The sequence below is a fragment of the Aotus nancymaae genome, unplaced genomic scaffold (assembly GCF_030222135.1).
Source record: "Aotus nancymaae isolate 86718 unplaced genomic scaffold, 86718_ANA_hifiasm-v0.15.2.pri h1tg000008l, whole genome shotgun sequence".
NCBI classification, from domain to species: domain Eukaryota; kingdom Metazoa; phylum Chordata; class Mammalia; order Primates; family Aotidae; genus Aotus; species Aotus nancymaae.
In genome coordinates this window covers 27702994-27724116 of record NW_026988419.1, presented here as the reverse complement: position 1 = coordinate 27724116, position 21123 = coordinate 27702994, and the positions used below count along the sequence as shown (strand labels likewise).

The 21123-nt window shown below is 43.5% G+C and overlaps 1 protein-coding gene across 3 annotated transcripts in view; it reads left to right on the top strand.

Moving 5' to 3' along the window:
* PARD3B (par-3 family cell polarity regulator beta) overlaps window positions 1-21123 on the top strand; it is a 1134301-nt gene that overhangs the window by 1110785 nt on the left and 2393 nt on the right. For 2 of the 3 annotated variants that reach the window (XM_012446125.2, XM_064373119.1), the window contains one exon: window positions 2014-6746. The exons of the other annotated variant lie outside the window; for it this stretch is intronic. In XM_012446125.2, coding sequence (XP_012301548.2) covers window positions 2014-2371 — 358 coding nt within the window. In that variant the 3' untranslated portion in view covers window positions 2372-6746. Of the gene's footprint in view, window positions 1-2013; window positions 6747-21123 lie in introns of those variants that run through there. 3 annotated transcript variants of the gene reach the window in all.

Below are 21123 nucleotides of genomic sequence, written 5' to 3'. Positions count from 1 at the left end.
CCTTATACAAAAATTAACTCAAGATGGATCAAAGATTTAAACATAAGACATAATGCCATAAAAACCCTAGAAGAAAACCTTGGCAATACCATTCAGGACATAGGTATGGGCAAGGACTTCATGACTAAACACCAAAAGCAATGGCAGCAAAAGTCAAAATAGACAAATGGGATCTAATTAAGGTAAAAGGCTTCTGCACAGCAAAAGAAACTATCATTAGAGTGAACTGACAATGAACAGAATGGGAAAAAAATACTCATCTGACAAAGGGCTAATATCCAGAATTTACAAATAACTCAAATTTACAAGAAAAAAACAACCCCATGAAAAAGTGGGCAAAGGATATGAACAGACACTTCTCCAAAGAAGACATTTATGCAGCCAAAAAACATATGAAAAAAAGATCATCACTGATCATCAGAGAAATGCAAATCAAAACCACATTGAGATACCATCTCATGCCAGTTAGAATGATGATTATTAAAAAATCAGGAGACAACTGATGCTGGAGAGGACGTGGAGAAACAGGAATGCTTTTACACTGTTGGTGGGAGTGTAAATTAGTTCAACCATGTGGAAGACAGTGTGGTGATTCTTCAAGGATCTAGAAACAGAAATACCATCTGACCCAGCAATACCATTACTGGGTATATACCTAAAGGATTATAAATCATTCTATTATAAAGACACATGCACACATATGTTTATTGTGGCACTGTTTACAATAGCAAAGACTTGAAACCAACCCAAATGCCCATCAATGATAGACTGGATAAAGAAAATTTAGCACATATACACCATGGAATACTATGCAGCCATAAAAAACATGAGTTCATATCCTTTGCGGGACCTGGATGAAGGTGGAAACCATCATTCTCAGCAAACTGACACAAGAACAGAAAATCAAACACCGCATGTTCTCACTCATAAGTGGGTGTTGAACAATGAGAACACATGGAGACAGGGAGGGGAACATCACACATTGGGGACTGTTGGGGTTGGGAGGGCTAGGAGAGGGATAGCATTAGGAAAAATAACTAATGTAGATGACGTGGTGATGGATATAGCAAACCACCATGGTATGTGTATAGCTATGTAACAAACCTGCACATTCTGCACATGTACCCCAGAACTTTTAAAGAATAATAATAAAAAAAAATAATTAACTGGGCATGATGATGGGTGCCTGTAGTCCCAGCTACTTGGGAGGCTGAAGTGGGCAAATTGCTTGAACCCAAGAGGCAGGGGTTGCAGTGAGCTGAAATGGCACCACTGCACTCCAGCCTGGGTGATAGAGTTAGACTCCCTCTCAAAAACAAAACAAAAAAGCTCTTGGGCTTGGGCCTTTTTCTAAGGACTGTAGAGAGTTTGGGGAGGAGAGGGACATAAGAAACCACAGCAGGATGTAACAGCAGCCAACCAGAATTAGACCAAGATGACGGCCCATTAAAAGAGCACCTCACAGACTTAGAAAAGCCAGTGCAGTCCACAGAAACTTTTTGACTGCAAATAACCTGAACATTTCTATAGCCATATCTAGAATAGACTTCAGCCCAGCCTGTCCTAGGTATGGTGGTAGAAAATGGGAGGGAACTAATGACCACAGCCCTAAGAGAGGCAAACTGACTGCCTTGTTTAGGAAACTTTTGGTTACTATAATAAAGGCACACCGAAAAGGGTATAAACAAGATAGAATTGTATTTTCCTCTCATGCATTTACCTGAAGGGAAGCAGTCCTGATTGACATGGTGGCTCCATGGCAACAGGGACCCAGGCTCTCACCCTCTTAGTGCTCTGCCTCTTGTAGCATGTGGTTTTCACCTTGTGGCCTAAGATGGTTTTTCCAATGGCCAACAGGAAAGAGAGAAGGGAAGAAGGTCCCTTCTCTTCTAAGGGCACGCATCACTTCTGCTCCCATCCCATTGGCCAGATCTAGTCAGTGGCTACAGCAAACTGCACAGGAGGCTGAAGCCTGCTTAGTTGCTACTGACGTGTCTCTTCTTCTCTTTTCAGGGGAGGACCCACAGATCCTGTAGACTATCTACCAGCAGCACCTCGGGGGATCTACAAGGAAAGGGAGCTTCCCTATTACCCAGGGTCTCATCCTATGCACCCTCCCAAAGGGAGCTATCCCCGCCCCGCAGAGCTGAGGGTGGCAGATCTCCAGTATCTTCAGCACTACCCACCCCCAACAGCCCCCCAGCACAAGGGACCCTTTCGACAAGATGTTCCACCTTCCCCTCCTCAGCACCAAAGAATGCCAGCCTATCAGGAAACAGGAAGACCAGGGCCCCGTGGGGGCAGCCCAGACCGGTACCCCTACCGAACCCAGGATTCCCGGCAGAAGAACCCCATGACTGCAGCCGTATAGCTGAATGCCACCAAGGCCAGCCCAGCCCAGAAAGGAAGGTGTCTACACTACCTTTGCCCCTTCTAGACCTGAAGACCTCCTTCTGTTAGGAATTCTCCGTGGTATTGATTAGCTGTTTCTCACTGAGGTTGTAACGATTGACTGCTAATCAGAGGGAAAAAGAAGGGGAAGGGGATTGGGGAGGGAAAAAATCAGAAGGAAGACTAAATGTGGGGCCATAAAAACAAAACTACTTGATATCTGAAACACTTGCAGAATTGTTCATATCAATCAGAGTGGCAACTGAACACACAAACAGCTAACAATGGAGCTCTACTCCGGGGTGCCTCCCGGGCTAGATAACCTGTGCTGATGTGCAGACACGGGGACACCCCCTCTATGGGATTGGTGGTCCAAAGGCAGTCTGCCAGACAGCATTACCCGCTCAGAGATGGAGCCTCAGCCCCCTTATTAGAGCTGTTAAGTCTAAGGAGTGGCAGAGTAGACAGAGAGAGAGGCATCTTGAGTGAGTATAGGGTTTTTTTACTCAGAAAACAACAGCAAACATGACTAGTGATCTTGAAATATTTTATACCAAGAGAAAGACTGCATTTCTTTATTTGCAGAATTTCTCAGATTCCTGATACCACTCATTTGATAAACATTTCACGTTTCCTCACTTTTGATATGAAAAATGGTAAAATGCAGTATTAGTCCTGGGAGAATGTGCACTGCTAGTCAGAGCTTCCAGAAGGAATATATTCCAAGGACCAGTATGATCAGGCTAAGAAGGTTGGACATCTCATGCTCCTCACCTTCTTCCGCCCCGCATTCCAGGTATGGAGATACCTGGTTTCAGAGTCAGCCCCAAATCTCCTGCCTATAATTTACTTTAACTGGGGTCTCTACTTTAAGGTTCCCACTTGAGGGCTAAGTATAGTTGGGAAAAAGAGGATCTACTGGGTAGGTCGCACAGGAGGCAGTGCCCTGGAAATGCCAAGTCCAGACTTAGTGCCAAGCAGTAACCATCTGCATTCGGGGACAGTGAGGAGGTGACTGTGGCCTCTGGAAACTGATGACCAGCAGGCATTAGATGGAAGTGAATGAGGGTGTGTGTGTGTGTGTGTGTGTGTGTGTGTGTGTGTTGGTGGGGGTGGAGGGGGGGTGGTTTGAACACACGTGATTGCCAGTATGGAGAATGAAAGATTAATAATGCTTTCTGAAGACTTTGATGCATAGTGGGGAAATGGAGGGAAAGGGAGAAAAGGCATTAAGACTAAATCTACCTGCATTTGCTATGTTTCATTAACAAAAGTCAGGGCAGGGCCAAGGCCTCCAATTGGAAAAGGACAGTGTTATGGCTTTAAAAAGCTGAAACCCCACCCTCTAAGCAGAACCAACGCATCGCCATGTTTTTTGGGCTTTGCCATAATTTTCTATGAAAACTAAAACCCCTAAAACATACAACCTGACCCAAATGCAAACTCAAGCCAAAGACTGTGGAAGACAGCGAAACTTGAGCATTGTTTTCAACTGGGCAGTGACTCAAAATACTTAAAGCCTTTTCACACTCCTTCTTTATTCCCTCCAAAAAAAAGTCTTGAGTTTAATTTAGATCTATTTTGGCTGAGATTAGCATGCCTCTGACTCAATTTAATAAATTAAAGTCTTCTTATTGAATACATAGGACATCGCTCTACCCTAGTTTACTCTTATCTTTTTAACTTAAAATAGAGTTCTGTTACCAAGAATGATACAACTGCTAGTTTTAGATGTAAACAGTGTTACTTCCTGGACTTTGAGATATTATGTTATAAACTGCAGTTTACTATGGCCCTCTTGAAAACAGACTATCAAGTTTTCTGTCTCTGTTCTGTCATCCCTCTTCAGCCAGGCACCTTTAGATTGTTGGCAATTTGTTCAAAGTGGTTGAGGATCTCAGGCCCTGCTCACCTGAAGGTGGAGTGCAGGGGAGCTGTGGGGTTTCCCTCTGACCTGCTGAGTGCTACCTGCCCCTCAAGCTAAATGAACCTTAAAGAAGAAAATGATAACATGAGGGACGTGTAACCTGTTTTTGAAGCGTTAAAAACCAGCAGCTCTTCAGTATGTTCCATATTTTAGCCAAACTACTCTAGATTACTAAACATAACCAAGCCATAACGTTCCTTCTGGATTAAGCCTAGGCCACTTGAGGGGCAGCCAGGTGTGATGGTGTAAGGTGAGACTCCTGTGTCTTGGAGGAGTGGCCTTTGCAGGAAGAGTGCCCATGTTTTCACCTGCGGTGTTGCCATCGTAGTGTGCAGTACCTGCTGCACACAGGCTTAGGATAAACTGCTCCAAAGCTGGGTTTTGTGTTGTATACAAAGTCAATAAAATAGTTGCTAATCCTGAGTGGCAGCCACTGATGTGAAGGTACTATTAAAGTGAACAAAAACTAGATTGCAACAGTTTTCTTTCCTTGCTTGAAGTATAACACATGCTCCATTTGATCCTGCCTGAAAGAAGCTAACATTATATTTGTGACAGAGGATCCATCAAGCCAAGCAACAATTAACAGCTCAAATGTAAGATTTATAAATGCCTGTGTACTCACCCTTCAATTGTTACCACCCAGAGGTTACAGGACTCTTTCCCAGCATTTAGGCGAACAGGTTTTTAGAGTATTTAGAAGACCAGGCTATAATCAGTAAGGTGCCTGGGAGCAGGACATAGCTCCCAATTTATTTACGGCCTTGGGAAAACTCAATCCGGTGTCTCCTTGTAACTCAGAACACTAATACCCACCCTGGAACAGAGTGGCACATCGGGCTCCAAACCCAGTCACCATACATACACTTGGCTGCAGATCTGACTGCTGGGTCACGAAGGCCTCGAAATGAGGTTTGCCCTCGAGTCACTAGATAGTTTAAGAAGCCCTATTGTTCTCCCTTTTTGCAGGAATAGAGAGATGAAAGAGGACAGACCACTGAAAACTTTTAGATGTAGGAGAATTTAGTGTTCCACAAGGGAGAGAAACAGCCTCCCAAGAATCCATTATGCCATCGGGTGTGGCACTCCCACTGTTGGCATAATATCATTTCCTCACAATATCAAATTAGAGGATGAAAGACAAGCTCAGAAACAGGAACATTTTCTTAAATCATAACCTAATAGCAAACAAAACTTCAAAAAAAATTATTCATAAGCTCATTATTCTTAGATCTGTAGGTATGTATGTGTTGACTCCCACAGGATAGCACGGAGTAAACATGTTAAGAGCATTGGTCGGGGTTCTCAGACCGACTGTCACCCATGGATCCTGATGGGGAAGAACACTGAGGCTTCCCTGTAGCTGTAGTTTTCCACCAACTCAATCAAATTAAAACATGACTCATTATCCCTTCCAAAGATTCCTAAAATTCTTGAACTAAAGTGATCTTCTGAAGAAAATCCACCTAAAACCATTAAGAGGCGCATGAAGCTCATTTCTCTTTTCCCTGGTATGCACAAATATCAAGCCTATAGAGTATTTATTTCCCCAAACCTGTAACCACTGCATTCCTTTTCTTTGGAGGAACATTGTAGCACTTCAGGAGGGTCGAGAGATCGAAAGAGTTGGGTCTGAATGTGTATCTGTACAATTCCCATTGGCATTAAACTCTGAAACCTACAATGAATGGCCTTCAAATTGGTGTTAAATTGGGCGGATACCCTACTGCTTTCTGAGTCCATGAGCAGCAGAAAGACTGGTCTTAGTGCAATTAGGTAGGAGGGATTTGGACTCAGAAACAGTCACAGGAGTATTTCTCTGCACTCCCAGTTCCTGCCGACTTAGCTGGAAATGATGCCACAGCAAGAACAGAAAGAAGAGTCTCCATAAGGTATCCCTACAAAGTCACCTTTCTGATAAAAAGGAGGGAAGAAAATGTTAGATATCTAAAATAAGCCTAGAATCTCACATGCAGCTGTGACTTCTAAGTGAAACTCGTTCTCCTTCATGTCCTTAAATAGTCATAGAATCACACACAGCCTAACTTTTAAAGACAAGCTTGGCTACAGGAAATGCACCAACCCAAAGACTCTTCTGGCTTGACTCCTGACTTGGCTCCTTCAGAAAGTGTTCTCCTGTTCCATCTGCAGGGCTGCTTACTACTAGAACCTAAAACAAAACCTGTTGTTCATACTGTCACTTTTTCTGGTGTTTCCTGTGCTTTTGTGATACCCAGTCTGTTTATAAGTTCCGAAGATAAATTATGTGAAATCATATTTTGGCATATGGGGGTGGAGGATGAATTCTTTACAGACTTTTTCAGATGATCTCATTTGTACCACAGAAAACATTTTGGAAGTTGTTATATATGAGTATATAAATTTTTGTCATATTTTACATTAAAATAAAGCTTTATTCAGTCATTAAGACAGAGTCCTGGATTGCTTTCAGGCAGGGGTGTCCAATCTTTTGGCTTCCCAGGGCCGCTTTGGAAGAAGAATAATTGTCTGGGGCCACACATAAAATACATGAACACCAATGATAGCTGATGAGCTAAAAAAAAAAAAAAAAATTGTAAAAACACAACTCATAATGTTTTCAGAAAGTTTACAAATTTGTGTTGGGCACCATTCAAAGCCATCTGGGCTGTGGGTTGGACAAACTTGCTTTAGGATCTGATGAATGAATAGGTGGGTCTGGGCCTGCTCACCCTTGAACAGTAACATTCAGTAGCTCGGTAGCAATGTTCAAAACAGCAAGAGGACAAAGAACAAAAGGAACGAGAGCATCCCTGGGATGCTGGGCTCCCCAAGAAGCAGATGCTGAGAGGGAGGGAGATTCTCAAACAGGATGTGTACTGAGGAGTAACTTAGGTTTCAATGCCTTAAAAGGGAGGGAAACAGGACTGGGCAGAGGAAGCAGCTAAGCTGTCGTGCACTTCCAGCTTAGGCCTCAGCCGCCTCACAGTGGGAGCAGCAATGGCCCTGCAGAGCTGTCCCCAGTTGGGACAAGGGAGCTGAGCCTTTATAGCACCATTGATTAGTAGATACAGGTTACCTCTGCAAAGAAGACAGATCTAGCTAGGATTTGGCAGTTTTCTTCAGTTGAGGCAAACCCAAAGAAAGCTGACAGCTGGGCCCATCTTTGGACAGTACTCAAAACAGCTGGAAAAGAGTCCCTTCCTGAAGTGGGATTCGAGCAGCCCATCACAGCATCCACGGCAACATCTAAAACTGGCCACCACTATCTGTTGTTGGAATCACTCTTATCTCTAGAAAGTTCTCCTTGAGACCATCCCTGTCACTCCCCAGCTCCTTTATTCCCCTGGCCTATTCTCAGACCTCCCCATACTCTTGGTAAGCCCATCCACAGCCAAGGTTTTGGCCGAAACTACTGACTGCTCCAGCTCATATCTGTGCCCTGAGCTCATTTGTTTCTGCTTTTCCACTCCACGTTCCCATTTGGATGTCCTGCAAAGCCTTTAAACATAACATGCCCACACTGAAAACAAGCTTTCTCCAAAGAAACCTGCTTCTCACAATTCTGCCCTGGCCAAAATATAAACAAAGTTCACAGTGAAAAACTGGAAACCTGGAAATTATCCTGGATTTCCCATTCATAACTCTGCCCCTTCCTCCTACCCATTCCCATGTAATGAGATGGAAGGCCAACATTCTGTCCTGCAATTCCATCAAATATGTTTATGCTTCAAGATACCATGACGTGCCTGGGCTCAGCCTCATCACTTCTCACCCAGCCTCTTCGATAGCCTTCAATGTGATCTCCCCACCTCCAGCCCTGTCCCCTGCTTCTGTAAATAAAGTTATACTGGAACACATACACACCCATTCATGATGCTCTAGAGCTCTTTCACTACAACACCAATCCATGCTCTATATACCTGCCTAGGAATTTTTCTGAAGTAGCAATCTGACGATATTACTCTTCTGGAGGCAGCATGTTTTCTTACAAAAAAAAAAAAGTTGGCTTTGAAAACAGGTAGGCATGGATTTAAAACATAGTTCAACTACTGACTGGTTGCATAATCTTGAATCAAATACTTATTATCTCTCTAGCATCACTAGTGAAGTGGAACTGCTCTTCACCTTATAGGGTTGTTTTAATTCACATGACATAGACAGCAGGTCCTCAAATAACATCGTTTCGCTCAATGTTGGGTCATTATAACATTGATTAGGAAAAGAATTGCATCCTGGCCAGGGCCACTGTCTGTGTGGAGTTAGCACATTCTCACCATGTCTGCGTGGGACGTCTATGGATACTCCAGTTTCTCCCCACTTCCCAAAGATGCGTCCATTCGGTTAAATGGCATGCCTAAATAGTCCAAGTGTGAATGAGTGTGGGCGTGTGTGAGTCCTCCCTACAATGGAAGGGCGTCCTGGCCAGGGCTGGTTCCCACCTTGTTCCCTGAGCTGCCCACATAGGCTCCAGCCACCATGACCCTGAACTGATAGTAAGTGGGTTGAAAAGTGACTGGAAGCCAGGCGCGGTGGCTCATGTCTATAATCCCAGCACTTTGGAAGGCCAAGGCAGGCAGGTCACATGAGGCCAGGTGTTCAAGACCAGCCTGGCCAATATGGTAAAACCCAATCTCTAATAAAAGTACAAAAATTAGCCAGGCATGGTGGCACATGCCTGTAATCCCAGCTACGTGGGAAGCTGAGGCACAAGAATCACTTGAACCCAGGAGCAGAGTTTGAAGTAAGCAGAGATCTCGCTACTGCACCCCAGCCTGGGTGACAGAGCAAGACCCTGACTAAAAACGAAAAAAAAAAAAAAAAAAGGAAAAACAAGAAAGAAAAATGACTGGACAAATGAATACAAAATAATCTAAAATACAAATTTGTAAAGTAAATAATAATTATGCAAATACACAGTAAACCATGCGGTACAAAAGCGCTCAGTGAGCCTGCAATATCTGTGATTGTTTTTGAACTGCATGGTAGCAGGAGGTGCTCCTTACAATTTTCACTTTGTAAACATTTACTCCTTGATTTAACCCACTGCCATTACTCACTGATTCTCCAAAAAATGGATAAATTGTTTTCTTATTTGACCTTATCAACCTTTCTTCAATGTATGTATAGCTCACATGTATTTTCATGTGAAATATTAGAAGTATTCTGGGTCTTTATTTTGAAGTTTAGTGATGTTTTTGTGACCAGAAGTATGCCATAGGAACTTAACTGTTGCTTCTATCAGTTAGCCTAGCGTAAAACTGGTGTCAATAAACATCACTTCACTCAAAGCTGCAGTTTTCAGTAACCCACTGAGTATGTTAAGTGAGGACTTACTGTATAGAAGCACTGGTGCCAGCTTCCAAGAGCCAACTGTATGCATCTAGTTCCAACTTCACATTCAGTGGTATCATGGGGATAGCTAGAAACGGGATATGTTGCGAGTATTTACAACACAGGAATTGGCATATCTGACAAATCAGGGTATTTTTTTCTTCCCTCTGGAGAGCCAGTTGTTATTTCCCAGTACATTATGGTAGTAACATACCCAGCAGTCAAGGAAAATTAACCCCTGTCCCCATTACGCATGCACACACACACACACACACACACCCCATAATACCTTTCTGTTGCTTCCTACTACTTACAGCTTAAAGTCAAAAATCCAAAACCCCTGTGCCTCTCTTGCCTCCATCCTTACTGCTCCTAGTTTACATCTTGTACTAACATTATTTCTAATGACTTTGATCCATGTGACCTGGACATACATTCTCACAGCTCTGTACCCTGGTAGCACGTGGCTTGAGCCGGACTTGTGAGATGAATGAGGATCCATAGGACAAAGCAGGGTGGGCAAAGAGGGTACTTTAAGCAGGGTCGGCTGTGCTATTGCTTACTGCATACTACCAGGTGAAAGGCACTTCTTACATAGCGGCGGCAAGAAAGAATAAGAAATATATGCAAAAGTAGAAACCCCAGATAAAACCATCAGATCTCATGAGACTTATTCCCTACCACAAGAACAGTATATGGGAAACTGCTCCCATGATTCAAATTATCTCCCACCAGGTCCTCCCATAACGTGGGAATTATGGGAGTGCAATTCAAGATGAGGTTTGGATGGGGACCCAGAGCCAGACCATATAAAGTACCATTCAGCCATAAAAGAAGAGAAACCCTGTCATTTGTGACACTATGGCTAAACCTGGAGAACACTATGTTAAGCAAAATAAGCCAGACACAGAAAGACAAATACACAAACACTGCATGTTCTCACTCACATGTGGCATTTTAGAAAGCTGCTCTCATAGCAGGACAGAGCAGAATGGTGGTTACCAGAGACTTGGGTAGTTAGGAGAGAGAGGAATGGGGATATGTGGTCAAAGCATACACCACCAAGACGGAGGAGTCATTTGGTTTTTTTTGTTTTTGAGACAGGGTCTCACTGTGTTGCCCAGGTTAGAGTACAGCAGTGTAATCATGGCTCACTGCAACCTCCGCTTCCCAGGCTCAAGCAATCCTCCCACCTCAGCCTCCCAAGTAGCTGGGACTACAGGCTTGGCTACTTTTTTGTATATTTTGTAGAGATGGGGTTTCACTATGTTGCCCAGGCTGGTCTCGAACTCCTGAGCTCAAACAATCCACCCACCTTGGCCTTCCAAAGTGCTGGGATTACAGGCCTGAGCCACTGTGCCTGGCCAGGAGAAGTATTTCTTTTAAAAATTGTCCAGAATCTCTGACTTTATTTTTGAAAGTAGCAACTTTCTCCGTGGGCCAGCTCTGTAATGTTTTTCTGAGACTTATTCCTGGAAACACTACCTAGAGCCTGCTCCTCCAACCCTTCTAACAATTTCATAAACACCTAACTCCCCACATTAAATTCCTTTCTGTTTCAACTTGCTAGGAGAGGCTCAGTTATCCGCAACTCTACCAACCCAAACACCTTCCACACCCCTCCTCCCGAGGCAGAGTTGGTAATTCTACCCTATATGTTACTGAGATGCTTTCTGCAGATTCTCAATAAAACTTTTACTACCTGTATTAGAATAATTAGTTTCTACATCTGTGTGGCCTTCTAAGGTGTACCTTATTTGTAACACACTGCCTGACTCTGACTATATGCTCAAGAAATATTTGTTGAATTCATTTGAATGAAGAAATGAGGTGTGAGGATTCTTTTCCTGAATTGTTACACTGCTGACGTTCCACTTCGAAGCTCAAGCTGTAAATCTCAAAGTCCTGCCGTTAAAGATCGCCTGGTATTATTCTTGAGGTGAAAGGTGTTAGCTCACGTGGGTAGGCCAGATTCTAATTTAAAACACGAAGAACCAGGCCAGGAGATTGTAAATGCAATAGGTAATGCATTATTTAGAGAGTAAAGAGAGACTTGAGCAAATCGAAAATGTATTACTTACAACCTACTAAGATGGAAATACTTTTAGTGACAGGTGATTACTATTATTATTGTACAACTCCTTGGATTTTAGGCAAGTGCTTTGCAATCACTTGTATTACCAGTACCTTTCAACAACTGTAGATGGTGAGTTGGAATGATTCCCTGACTTCCTATAAAGAAACTGAGTCCTCCATACAATAGTACTTAAAAAAGATGTAATGAAAGGTATTTATTCCAAAGAAACTAGAGATTACTTTGTAAGTGTCTTGGTAACCGAGATTTCTTTTTAGTGGCCATATTTATTCTATTGTTTACCTTACATGCTGCATGTTGCATGATCACAGTAAATTTTGCTTCTCACACAAAGAACATCAGGTTTATATATTTTTTTATAGCTGAAGAAACTGAGGCATAAATAAGCCAACCAGGCAATCCAGGGCTACACAGCGGAAAACGAAAGCTAAACTTCTTTTCCTTGTTAAGTATTTCTGAGAGCCTACTATATTCCAGGCATTCTGTGTGAGCTCCTGAGCGGACTTCCTGCTTTGCAGTATAAAGGATACATCCCAGATTGCATAAAAAGATCCCTCCTTAGCCTGTGGCCAGTGTGCCTCAACCCTGTGCCTTCCCAATCACTGGACTTTCAAATGTCCTTTGTCATGGTTAAAGATGACTCAAGTCCTATGAAAGTCTCAGAGAGATGCTTCAGCGGTCAACATTCTTTTTTTTTTTGAGATGGAGTTTCGCTCTTGTTACCCAGGCTGGAGTGCAATGGCGCGATCTCAGCTCACCACAAACTCCACCTCCTGGGTTCAAGCAATTCTCCTGCCTCAGCCTCCTGAGTAGCTGGGACTACAGGTGCACGCCACCATGCCCAGATAATTTTTTTGTATTTTAAGTACAGACAGGGTTTAACCATGTTGACCAGGATGGTCTCAATCTCTTGACTCATGATCCACCCCAAAGTGCTAGGATTATAGGTGTGAGCCACTGTGCCCGGCCTAACATTTTAAAACCATTTGAAAAATCATTGCTTCAACTTGAACCTTTATATTTGGTTGTTACCAACAATCCCCACACAAACCCAAATACTAAGTTTGCTGTATAATAATGAATGTGAGGCATCATAAAAAATACAGTTTTGCTAGCTGCAGTGACTTTTACCAGTAATCCTAGCACTTTGGGAGGCTGAGGCGGGAGGATGGCTTCTCAGGAGTTTGAGACCAGCCTGCATGACATGAGACCTTGTCTCTACAAAAAATTTAAAAACTAGCCAGGCATGATGGCCCACACCTGTAGTCCCAGCTACTCAGGAGGCTGAGGCCAGAGGATAGCTTGAGCCCAGGAGGTCGAGGCTGCAGTGAGCTATGATCACACCACTGCACTCTAGCCTGGGCAACAGATCAAGATCCTATCTGTCTCTCTATAGATAGATACAGATTTAGATACAGATATATAGAGAGAGGAGATAGATGTATATATGTATCTATTTATAGACAGAGAGACAATACATAAATATACAGTTTTAACTAGATTCTAACAATCCTTGACTTTGTAGCTCTTCTGCCTATTTAGTCAATTAAGAAGTAGAAAAATAAAATGACATTTAATTATAGCCCAATGCACACTTATGTCAGACACTATAAAATGCTGCAGAGGATCCCAGACATAGACAAGCCTTGGATTCTACTTCCAAGGACCCAACAGTTGAGTAGAAGAGAAAAACGTGTTCACAAAGAGCCAGAACTCAAGGCTGAAAGTGATCAGTGCTTGAGGGAGGTAACTTATAACTGGGAAGCCTGCAAGGGGGAGGCTGACTTTTGACTTTGGGTGTAGACAGAGTCAGGGTCGGGAAGGTCTCATGGAAGACATGACATCTGAAATAGCCTTAAAGGACAGGAAGACTAAATAGGCCAAGCAAAGAAGGACATTGGCTTTACAGACAAAGAACAGAACATAAGCGTCTGCGTGGAGACAGAAACTCCCCAAATACGTGTGACTAGGGGTGGAGGGAGGGTTGTAGGTAAGTAATAATAATAGCTAATATTTATTCACTGCTTAGTAAGCACTAGATACTGGTCTAAATATTTTTCATAATTTATCCCATTTAATCCTCAAACTCTATAGAAAACAGAGACTTAAATGAATTAAATAACTCGCCTTTGGAATTTCAGATCCAACAAGAACAAGTTACTTAGGGACTTACTTAGGTACTTAGAAAAATCACTCACACAAATGAATGTTTACGTAAAATTGGCTCCAGGAAAGCACCATGAGAACTGAACTGGAAAAACTCAACAAATCATCAGCCCTCACTAGAAAGAAAAGGGGTCTAATATTTATTGAATATACAAGAGCTATGCTACTTACTTTCCCTATATTTATCTCATTTTCTCTTCACACCAATAAGGTAACTGTCTGTATATTACAAACAAGAAAACTGAGGTTCCAAGAGATTAAGAAGCAGCAGTAGCCAGTAAAATGGCAGTTCTGATCTCAAATCCAGCTGGGAGTCCACGGCCTATCCTCCTTGCTACACCAATGAAGAGTGGAGATTAAAAGTAAATCTCAATATAATTTCTTTCCATTCTTTATAGCTTACGTTGTGATTACTATTTAAAGTGTGTGCAATGTTGACAATTCAGAACGTGTAAATGCAGATTTTGACATTTTAGACGCAAGAAACAGGCAGCCTTGGGTTAGTTCCACTATATATTAAATGATAATCTATGAAGACAGCAGTTTTGAAAGGTATCCAGGCAAATAAGTTGTACTTCTGGCTGAAGTCAGACAGGTAGATGAAACTTTGATGACTTAATTCTCCCAACAGTTAAAGGTATAAGCAGACCAGGACCCTGAGCTGGAGAGAGTCTGCCAGAACATTTATTAGGAGCAGTAAAGTGCAGGGCCATAATTTCAACAGGTGATCTTGCCTCTCCAGCTAATTGTTTTCCAAGGTTTCTCGGCTCAGAACCATTCAGCGTTCTTATCACCTGGGAAATGTGCGGGCTCCTTAGGATATTTTCCAGCATGCAGCCACCCCTGTCCTCCAGTCACTGCAGTATTTTTGCTCAAAGAGCTGTCGATTAGATTTAAGAGCCGCCCCAGCTCCACAATGCGCTGTCTTGCTGATCTTCAGAGAGTGCTGTGGTGTCGCCCTCTGATTTATGGAGAGTGCAGCTCAAACTCAGCCCAGTGCTTTATTAAAGCAGCTTTTAGTCATATTATACCTTCCCTGCTCTGAGGCTTCCAGCAGCTCCACCACCTAGGAGTCGAAGCCCTTTGATAAGTAGCATTCTGGGTGATTGGAAAGTGGGGGCTGTGCTTCATACCCTCCCACCATCTTGCCTCTGGACACCCTAGGTGTGAGACGGTGGGGCAGGGAGGAGTTGATCGAGACCCAGGCACAGCCCTGCTCTCCAGGTGGCTTTTCAATTTTCTTATTTTTTTCCTGACCCTCTCTTGACCTTCTCCGTGTGACAGTGTTTGCCCTGGAGCTGTGCCTCTTCACAGTGATTTTTTTTTAATCTATTGAGGCTTTAAAGGGGGAGCCTCAGAGAGGTGTGGCCACACTGCTTTGGGACCCACTTTCAAAGGTGCCTGCCCTCCGGGCTGTGCCTTTGAATATTTGCAATATCAAGCTACAGAATACAGGACCCTCGCAGAAGACACATTCCATCACAAGCATTTGCATATCTGCAGGTGAACTGTCTCATAGGTTTGGAGTGTGCAAAGCCAGACTTTGTCCCATAACATGGATCTTTGCTTCTGCTGATGTATCATTCCCCCCCCCCCACCCTCCGCTCTGCCCCCAACACACAAACCATGCTCTTGCCAAGTAAGGCCAGAGATGGGGAAACTTGTGTATTCTTGATGACAGGTGCTACCCATGCTCTGTTGAGAGGCAATGAGATCCTCCCCAGGAACCTGCATCAGCACATCTCAGTCTTGCCTTCCTTAGGGGTGTCCCCAGCTCCCACTGGGGCCTTCACTAAAACTTTACTCCTCTCTGTCACTTAAATCCTACACCATGTCCCTGCCCCAGTGAACTCACTGGAGCAACATTGATAAGCAGGGTCATATTGGGTTAAGGTTGGGAAATAACTGGCAGGCACGCCCCCCTTGCTCCCTCAGTTCTCCATGGGGTATAAGCTATCTTAGGCCCTGTGGGGGATGGGTTATAGAGGCTCTGGCATTGACAGGCTGGGTGACCCAGCTATCTCTTAACCTGGCCATCTCTCAACCTCACCCACCTGTCTTTAAAGTGGTGGTTGTGTTGACTTCACAGGACGATGTGAAGACTACATGAAACATTTAGCACGTTAGATGATGGAGGCTCTGGGTTATTTACCATCATTAGTCCTTATTTCCACAGAGAATCTGGTTTTAGGTGGTACTTAAGTAGCACATAATCGCCATGAGAAAGCTATTTCCTTTCCGATCCTCTGCTTTGGTCAACAAGAAAAACTCCATCAGGTGCTGGGATGTCTTCAACATCCCTCTAAAACTTGCTAATCTATTGTACTCACAGACAGCAGGCCCCAGCTTGAATTTCTGCAGGCTCTAGCTGGAATTCCGTAACATTGTTTTGCTTTCATTATATTAATTGCATGATTGTCTTCTATTTAGGAGAAAAAGTGATCCTGAGTTTTTTCACTTACAGTAGTAAAGGTTTAGGTAAATATTAAGTGATGATATAGCTAGATATAGTAACAATCAGGGTGTGATAGAAAAATGAAGCGTAGAAATGCTGTGCTACACCATGAAGAGGTGCCCCAGGGGCCTCTGAAGCTTCTAGAAGGTGGATTGACTCCTGGAGAATGCCAGCTGTTTGGCTGAACTTTGGGACTCCAGGGCAAGCTAGAAGGGAATGCAATGAGGCCGGGATGTTCTGAGACAGAGACTATCTCAGAAACCAAGTTTTTCCCCCAGGGGGATCTTGCCTGGCTCCCACCCCTCTTTACTCCCGACTGGAGTTTCACCACCTGCCCTCAGGCCCTTTTCTTACTCTCACCCTCCCCACCCCGCAAGCTATGAGTGGCTGCAGGAGCATTGGCTGATCTCTCCTGGAAAAGCCAGAGACAAACCAGGCTGCACCCAAGTACACAGAGCAGTGATCCCCAACATTTTTGGCACCAGGGACCGGTTTCATGGAAGACAATTTTTCCATGGACTGGTGTAGGGGGGAATAAGGATGATTCTTTTGGGATAAAACTGTTCCACCTCAGATCATCAGACATTAGTTAGATTCTCATAAGAAGCATGCAACATCGATCCCGTACATGCACAGTTCATAATAGGGTTCTCTCTCCTACCAGAATCTAATGGTGCTGCTGATCTGACAGGAGGTGGAGCTCAGGCAGTAATGCTGGCTGGCCCTCCACTCACCACCTGCTGTGCAGCCTGGTTCCTAACAGGCCATAGACTGCCTCAGGTCTGTGGCCCAGGGGTTGGGGACCTCTGACATAGAGCTTCGAAGGGGAACTTTCTTCTCCCCGGAGCCTGAGCATTAAAGCAGTCCTCAAAGTTCATCTATCCTACTGCCTTTCAAACATGTTTTGACATTGGCTTATACTAAGGCATACAGTTCACATCTCAACCTGTTACAAAGGGACATTTATGCATAAAAAATAGGTTTCATAAAATAGTACTAACTGAGATATAATTCTTTATACTCTATTGTATTCATTTTTATTCTGGTCAAGATCCCATTAAATGGTTTTGTGACCCACATGAATTGCAATCCATAATTAGAAAAAATTTGACCTCATTCAATTTCTTCATTTCAGAGATGAAGAAAGAGACCCAGAAAATGACATGAATTGCTAAAAGTCACTCAGATATTCAGTCTCATAGCCAAGACTACAACCCTGGCCTTGGGACTCTAAATAAAAGGCTCTTTCCCCTAAACTACATTATGAAAGGAAGAATCCATACCAGATATTCCTGAAATTGAGGAAAGTCCATTTAAAAATAATGCGGCTCCAGTTACTGAATAAAGAGAAAAATTGGAAAAGTCTGAAACATAATCTTAAACGTCTAAAAAACTAGTCATTTTTGTTAGGAAGTGAAGTTCCACCTGGTAAGTAGTTAAGGTTCGCTAGAAAACTAAAGCCTGAAAAAGGTCCAATGGTGCTGAATCCCACATCAATAAACACACATGAAATTGAATTGAATCCACTCAATGAGGCTGAGTCTCATGGTGTTGGAAAAGCAGCCTAGCCCAGTCTGGTCTACAGTTTTCTATAGAGACAACACCTCCCTGAAGTTAAAGCCCTTAAGGCAGGGGTCCCCAGCCAATGGGCTGTAGACCACCAGTCTGTGGCCTGTTAAGAGCCAGGCTGCACAGCAGAAGGTGAGTGGTGGGTGAGCAAGTAAAGTTTCACCTGTATTTACAGCTGCTCCCCATCACCTGCATTACTGCCTGAGCTCTGCCTCCTGTCAGATCAGTGTCAGCATTTAGCTTCTCCTAGGAGTATTAACCCGATTGTAAACTGCACACACGAGGGATCTAGCTTGCATCCTCCTTATAAGAATCTAATGCCTGATGATCTGTCACTGTCTCCCATCATCCCAAGATGGAACTGCCTAGTTGCCAGAAAACAAGGTCAGGGCTCCCACTGATTCTACATTATGGTGTGTCGTATAATTATTTCATTATCTATTCCAATGTAATGACAACAGAAATAACGTGCACGATAAATGTGATGCACTTGAATCATCCCCAAACCATCTACCCCTCTGGGCTGTGGAAAAATTGTCTTCCACAAAACTGGCCCCTGGTGGCACAAAGGTCGGGGATCTGCTGCCTTAAGGAGTGCTGTAAAAGTCAGTAGTTCTTGTCTTTTCAACCCCAGCCTTCTCTCTTTTATTTTCTTGTTGAGAGCTTCTCTTAGTTTCACCCCCAGCTTCCAAGGTATTTGTATTCATTTTCTAAGGCTGCCATAACAAACGACCATAACCTAGGTAGGTTAAAACAACATAAATTGATTCTCTCACAGTACTGGTGTCCCCAAGTCCAAAATCAAAGTCTCAGCAGTTTTGGTTCCTTCTGGAGGCCCCTAGGGAGTACCTGTCTCACGGATCTCTCCCAGCTTCTGGTGGTTGCCAGTGGTTCTTGGTGTTCCCTGGCTTATACATGCATCACTCCAATCTGTCTCCATTGTCATATGGTGTTGTTCTACCTGCATGTCTCTATGTCCAAATTTTTCTCTTCTTCTAAGAATATTAAGCATTGAATTGGGGTCTATGCTAATCTAGTATGAGCTCATTTTAACTTGATTACATTTGCAAAGCCCGTTTCCAAATAAGGTCACATGCACAGGCACCAAGCAGGTTAGGACTTGAGCTGCTCTTTGGTGTGGACACAATTCAACCCACAACAGTGCTAATATCCAGAGGTCTCCCCATCTCTGCACCTCTCAGCAGCTTCCACCCATCAAAAGCGTGCGCAGCTAAGTCTGCACATGGTTTTGAGCTTTGCCCAGTGTGCAGCTAAGATTCATGTACACTGAATTCCTGATAACTGACTGTGCAAACCCCGCTAGTGCCTTCCCACATTCCTTTCTTCCCTCTTCATTTCTGAAAACATTACAAGTTTGTTGGGAGACTGGGGAGAAGTAATCAAAGGATGGGAACAATATGTGTTTGCCCTTCCAGATCCCTCTTTATGTGAAAACAAAATACTTGCCTTCTCAGACTCTCCCTCTGCAAAGGAAAGGCATGGCTCACTGTTCTAGCCAATGAGAAACGAGTAGAAATGGCGGGAGATCTCCAGGAACTGTTTGATTTTCTGATACATGTAGCACATGTGCCTCCTTCTCTCTTACTTCATCTTGCTCTTTCCTGCCTGGAACCTAGATGTGATCGCTAGAAGCACAACAGCCCTCTCGCAACCAGGAGATGATAAGCATGAAGATATGAGGCCAAAACCCCACATACTAAGGATAATAAAGCAACAATCACATTCAAAAGAGCCAATGATTATTAGGCATTTAATATGCACCAGGCATGATTCTCACACATTAAGAGTATTAACTCACTCCAGCAACAGTATTAGCTGACTATGTTATTATCCCCGTTTCTAGAGGATGAAACTTGTATGAACCCAGGCAATGGGCTGCAGGGTCCATAGGTCCTGCCGGCAGCATTGAGCTGCTATATAGCTCCTTTTTATTTTAAAATAATAAACCAGCATTGCTTAAGATTTCCATTACTTGCAGCTGATTTCATTCTTGGCTGACACACTGAAATTACCTCATAGGGTCATCAAAAGGATTAAATGGGAAAATATATGTCTGTGGATGAAGCAAAACAATAACAATCAGTTAATAGTGTGTAAAACACCGTAAGTTCTCAATAAATAATGGACTTTAATGCTTAACCACTCTAAGAAGCAAACTAATTACATCGATCATGTAGTAGGCAGAATAATGGCCTCCCCAAAATTTCCTCATCAGAATCCTGGAAACCTGCGCATATGTGATGCTACATAGCACAAAAGGCTTTGTGGATGTAATTAAGGTTAAGGACCTTGAGATGGGGGATTACTTTGGATTGTCTGGTTGGACCCACTCTAATCACATGAGTCCTTAAAGCAGAGAACCTTTGCTGACTGCAGTGAGAGAGATTCAGTGGCAGAGGTTTGGGGAGATGGCAGCATGAGAAAGATTCAGTGCTCTGTTGCTGTTCTGAGCTCTAGGAGGTACATACAAGGACCCAGGAAAAGCCCCCAGGAGCAGACAGGCAGTGAGGAAATGGAGATCTCAATCTTACAGCCCATGGAATTGAATTCTGCCAACACCTGATTGAACAAGAAAATGGATTCTCCCCTAGAGCCCACGAAGAGGAATACAGCCCTGCCAGCACCTTGAGTTTATGAGACCAGACTGGACTCGCAACCTACAGAACTGTGAGATAATCCATTTGTGTTGTTTAAGCCATTGTTTGTGGTCATTTGTTACAGCAGCAATCGAAAACTGATACAAATAATAATGGGGTTTCAGTCACAGTCCAGAAAGTTAGCTTAGGGGCTTTAAAGATGAAGCTGAGCAGCTGCATATGAAGGTCACTGAGAGTCCCACCCTCTCATGGAAACATGAAGATGTTCAGTGGGTCACTTTCTTGCCCTGTGGTGTAACTGTCCTTGGTGTAGTATGCAGGGTTAACCTGGTAATGCAACTCAAGGGGCACCATTCACATAGCCTCAGGGGTGCCATTCACGCAGAATAGAATGTGAACAGTGCCCCCAACAGTTGTGCAATGCACAGCCTGCGAGTCAGAGGGGTCATGTGGGATCATAGTGAGAATATTGGCTGGAGCTTGGAGAGCCAGGGTAAGCGGGGCAAATGCCTGCATGGGTATTGTACAGCCAGCCTCTCCGAAAAGCACCTGGCTTGCAGTCCAGTGATTTTGGTATTTGATAATGAGT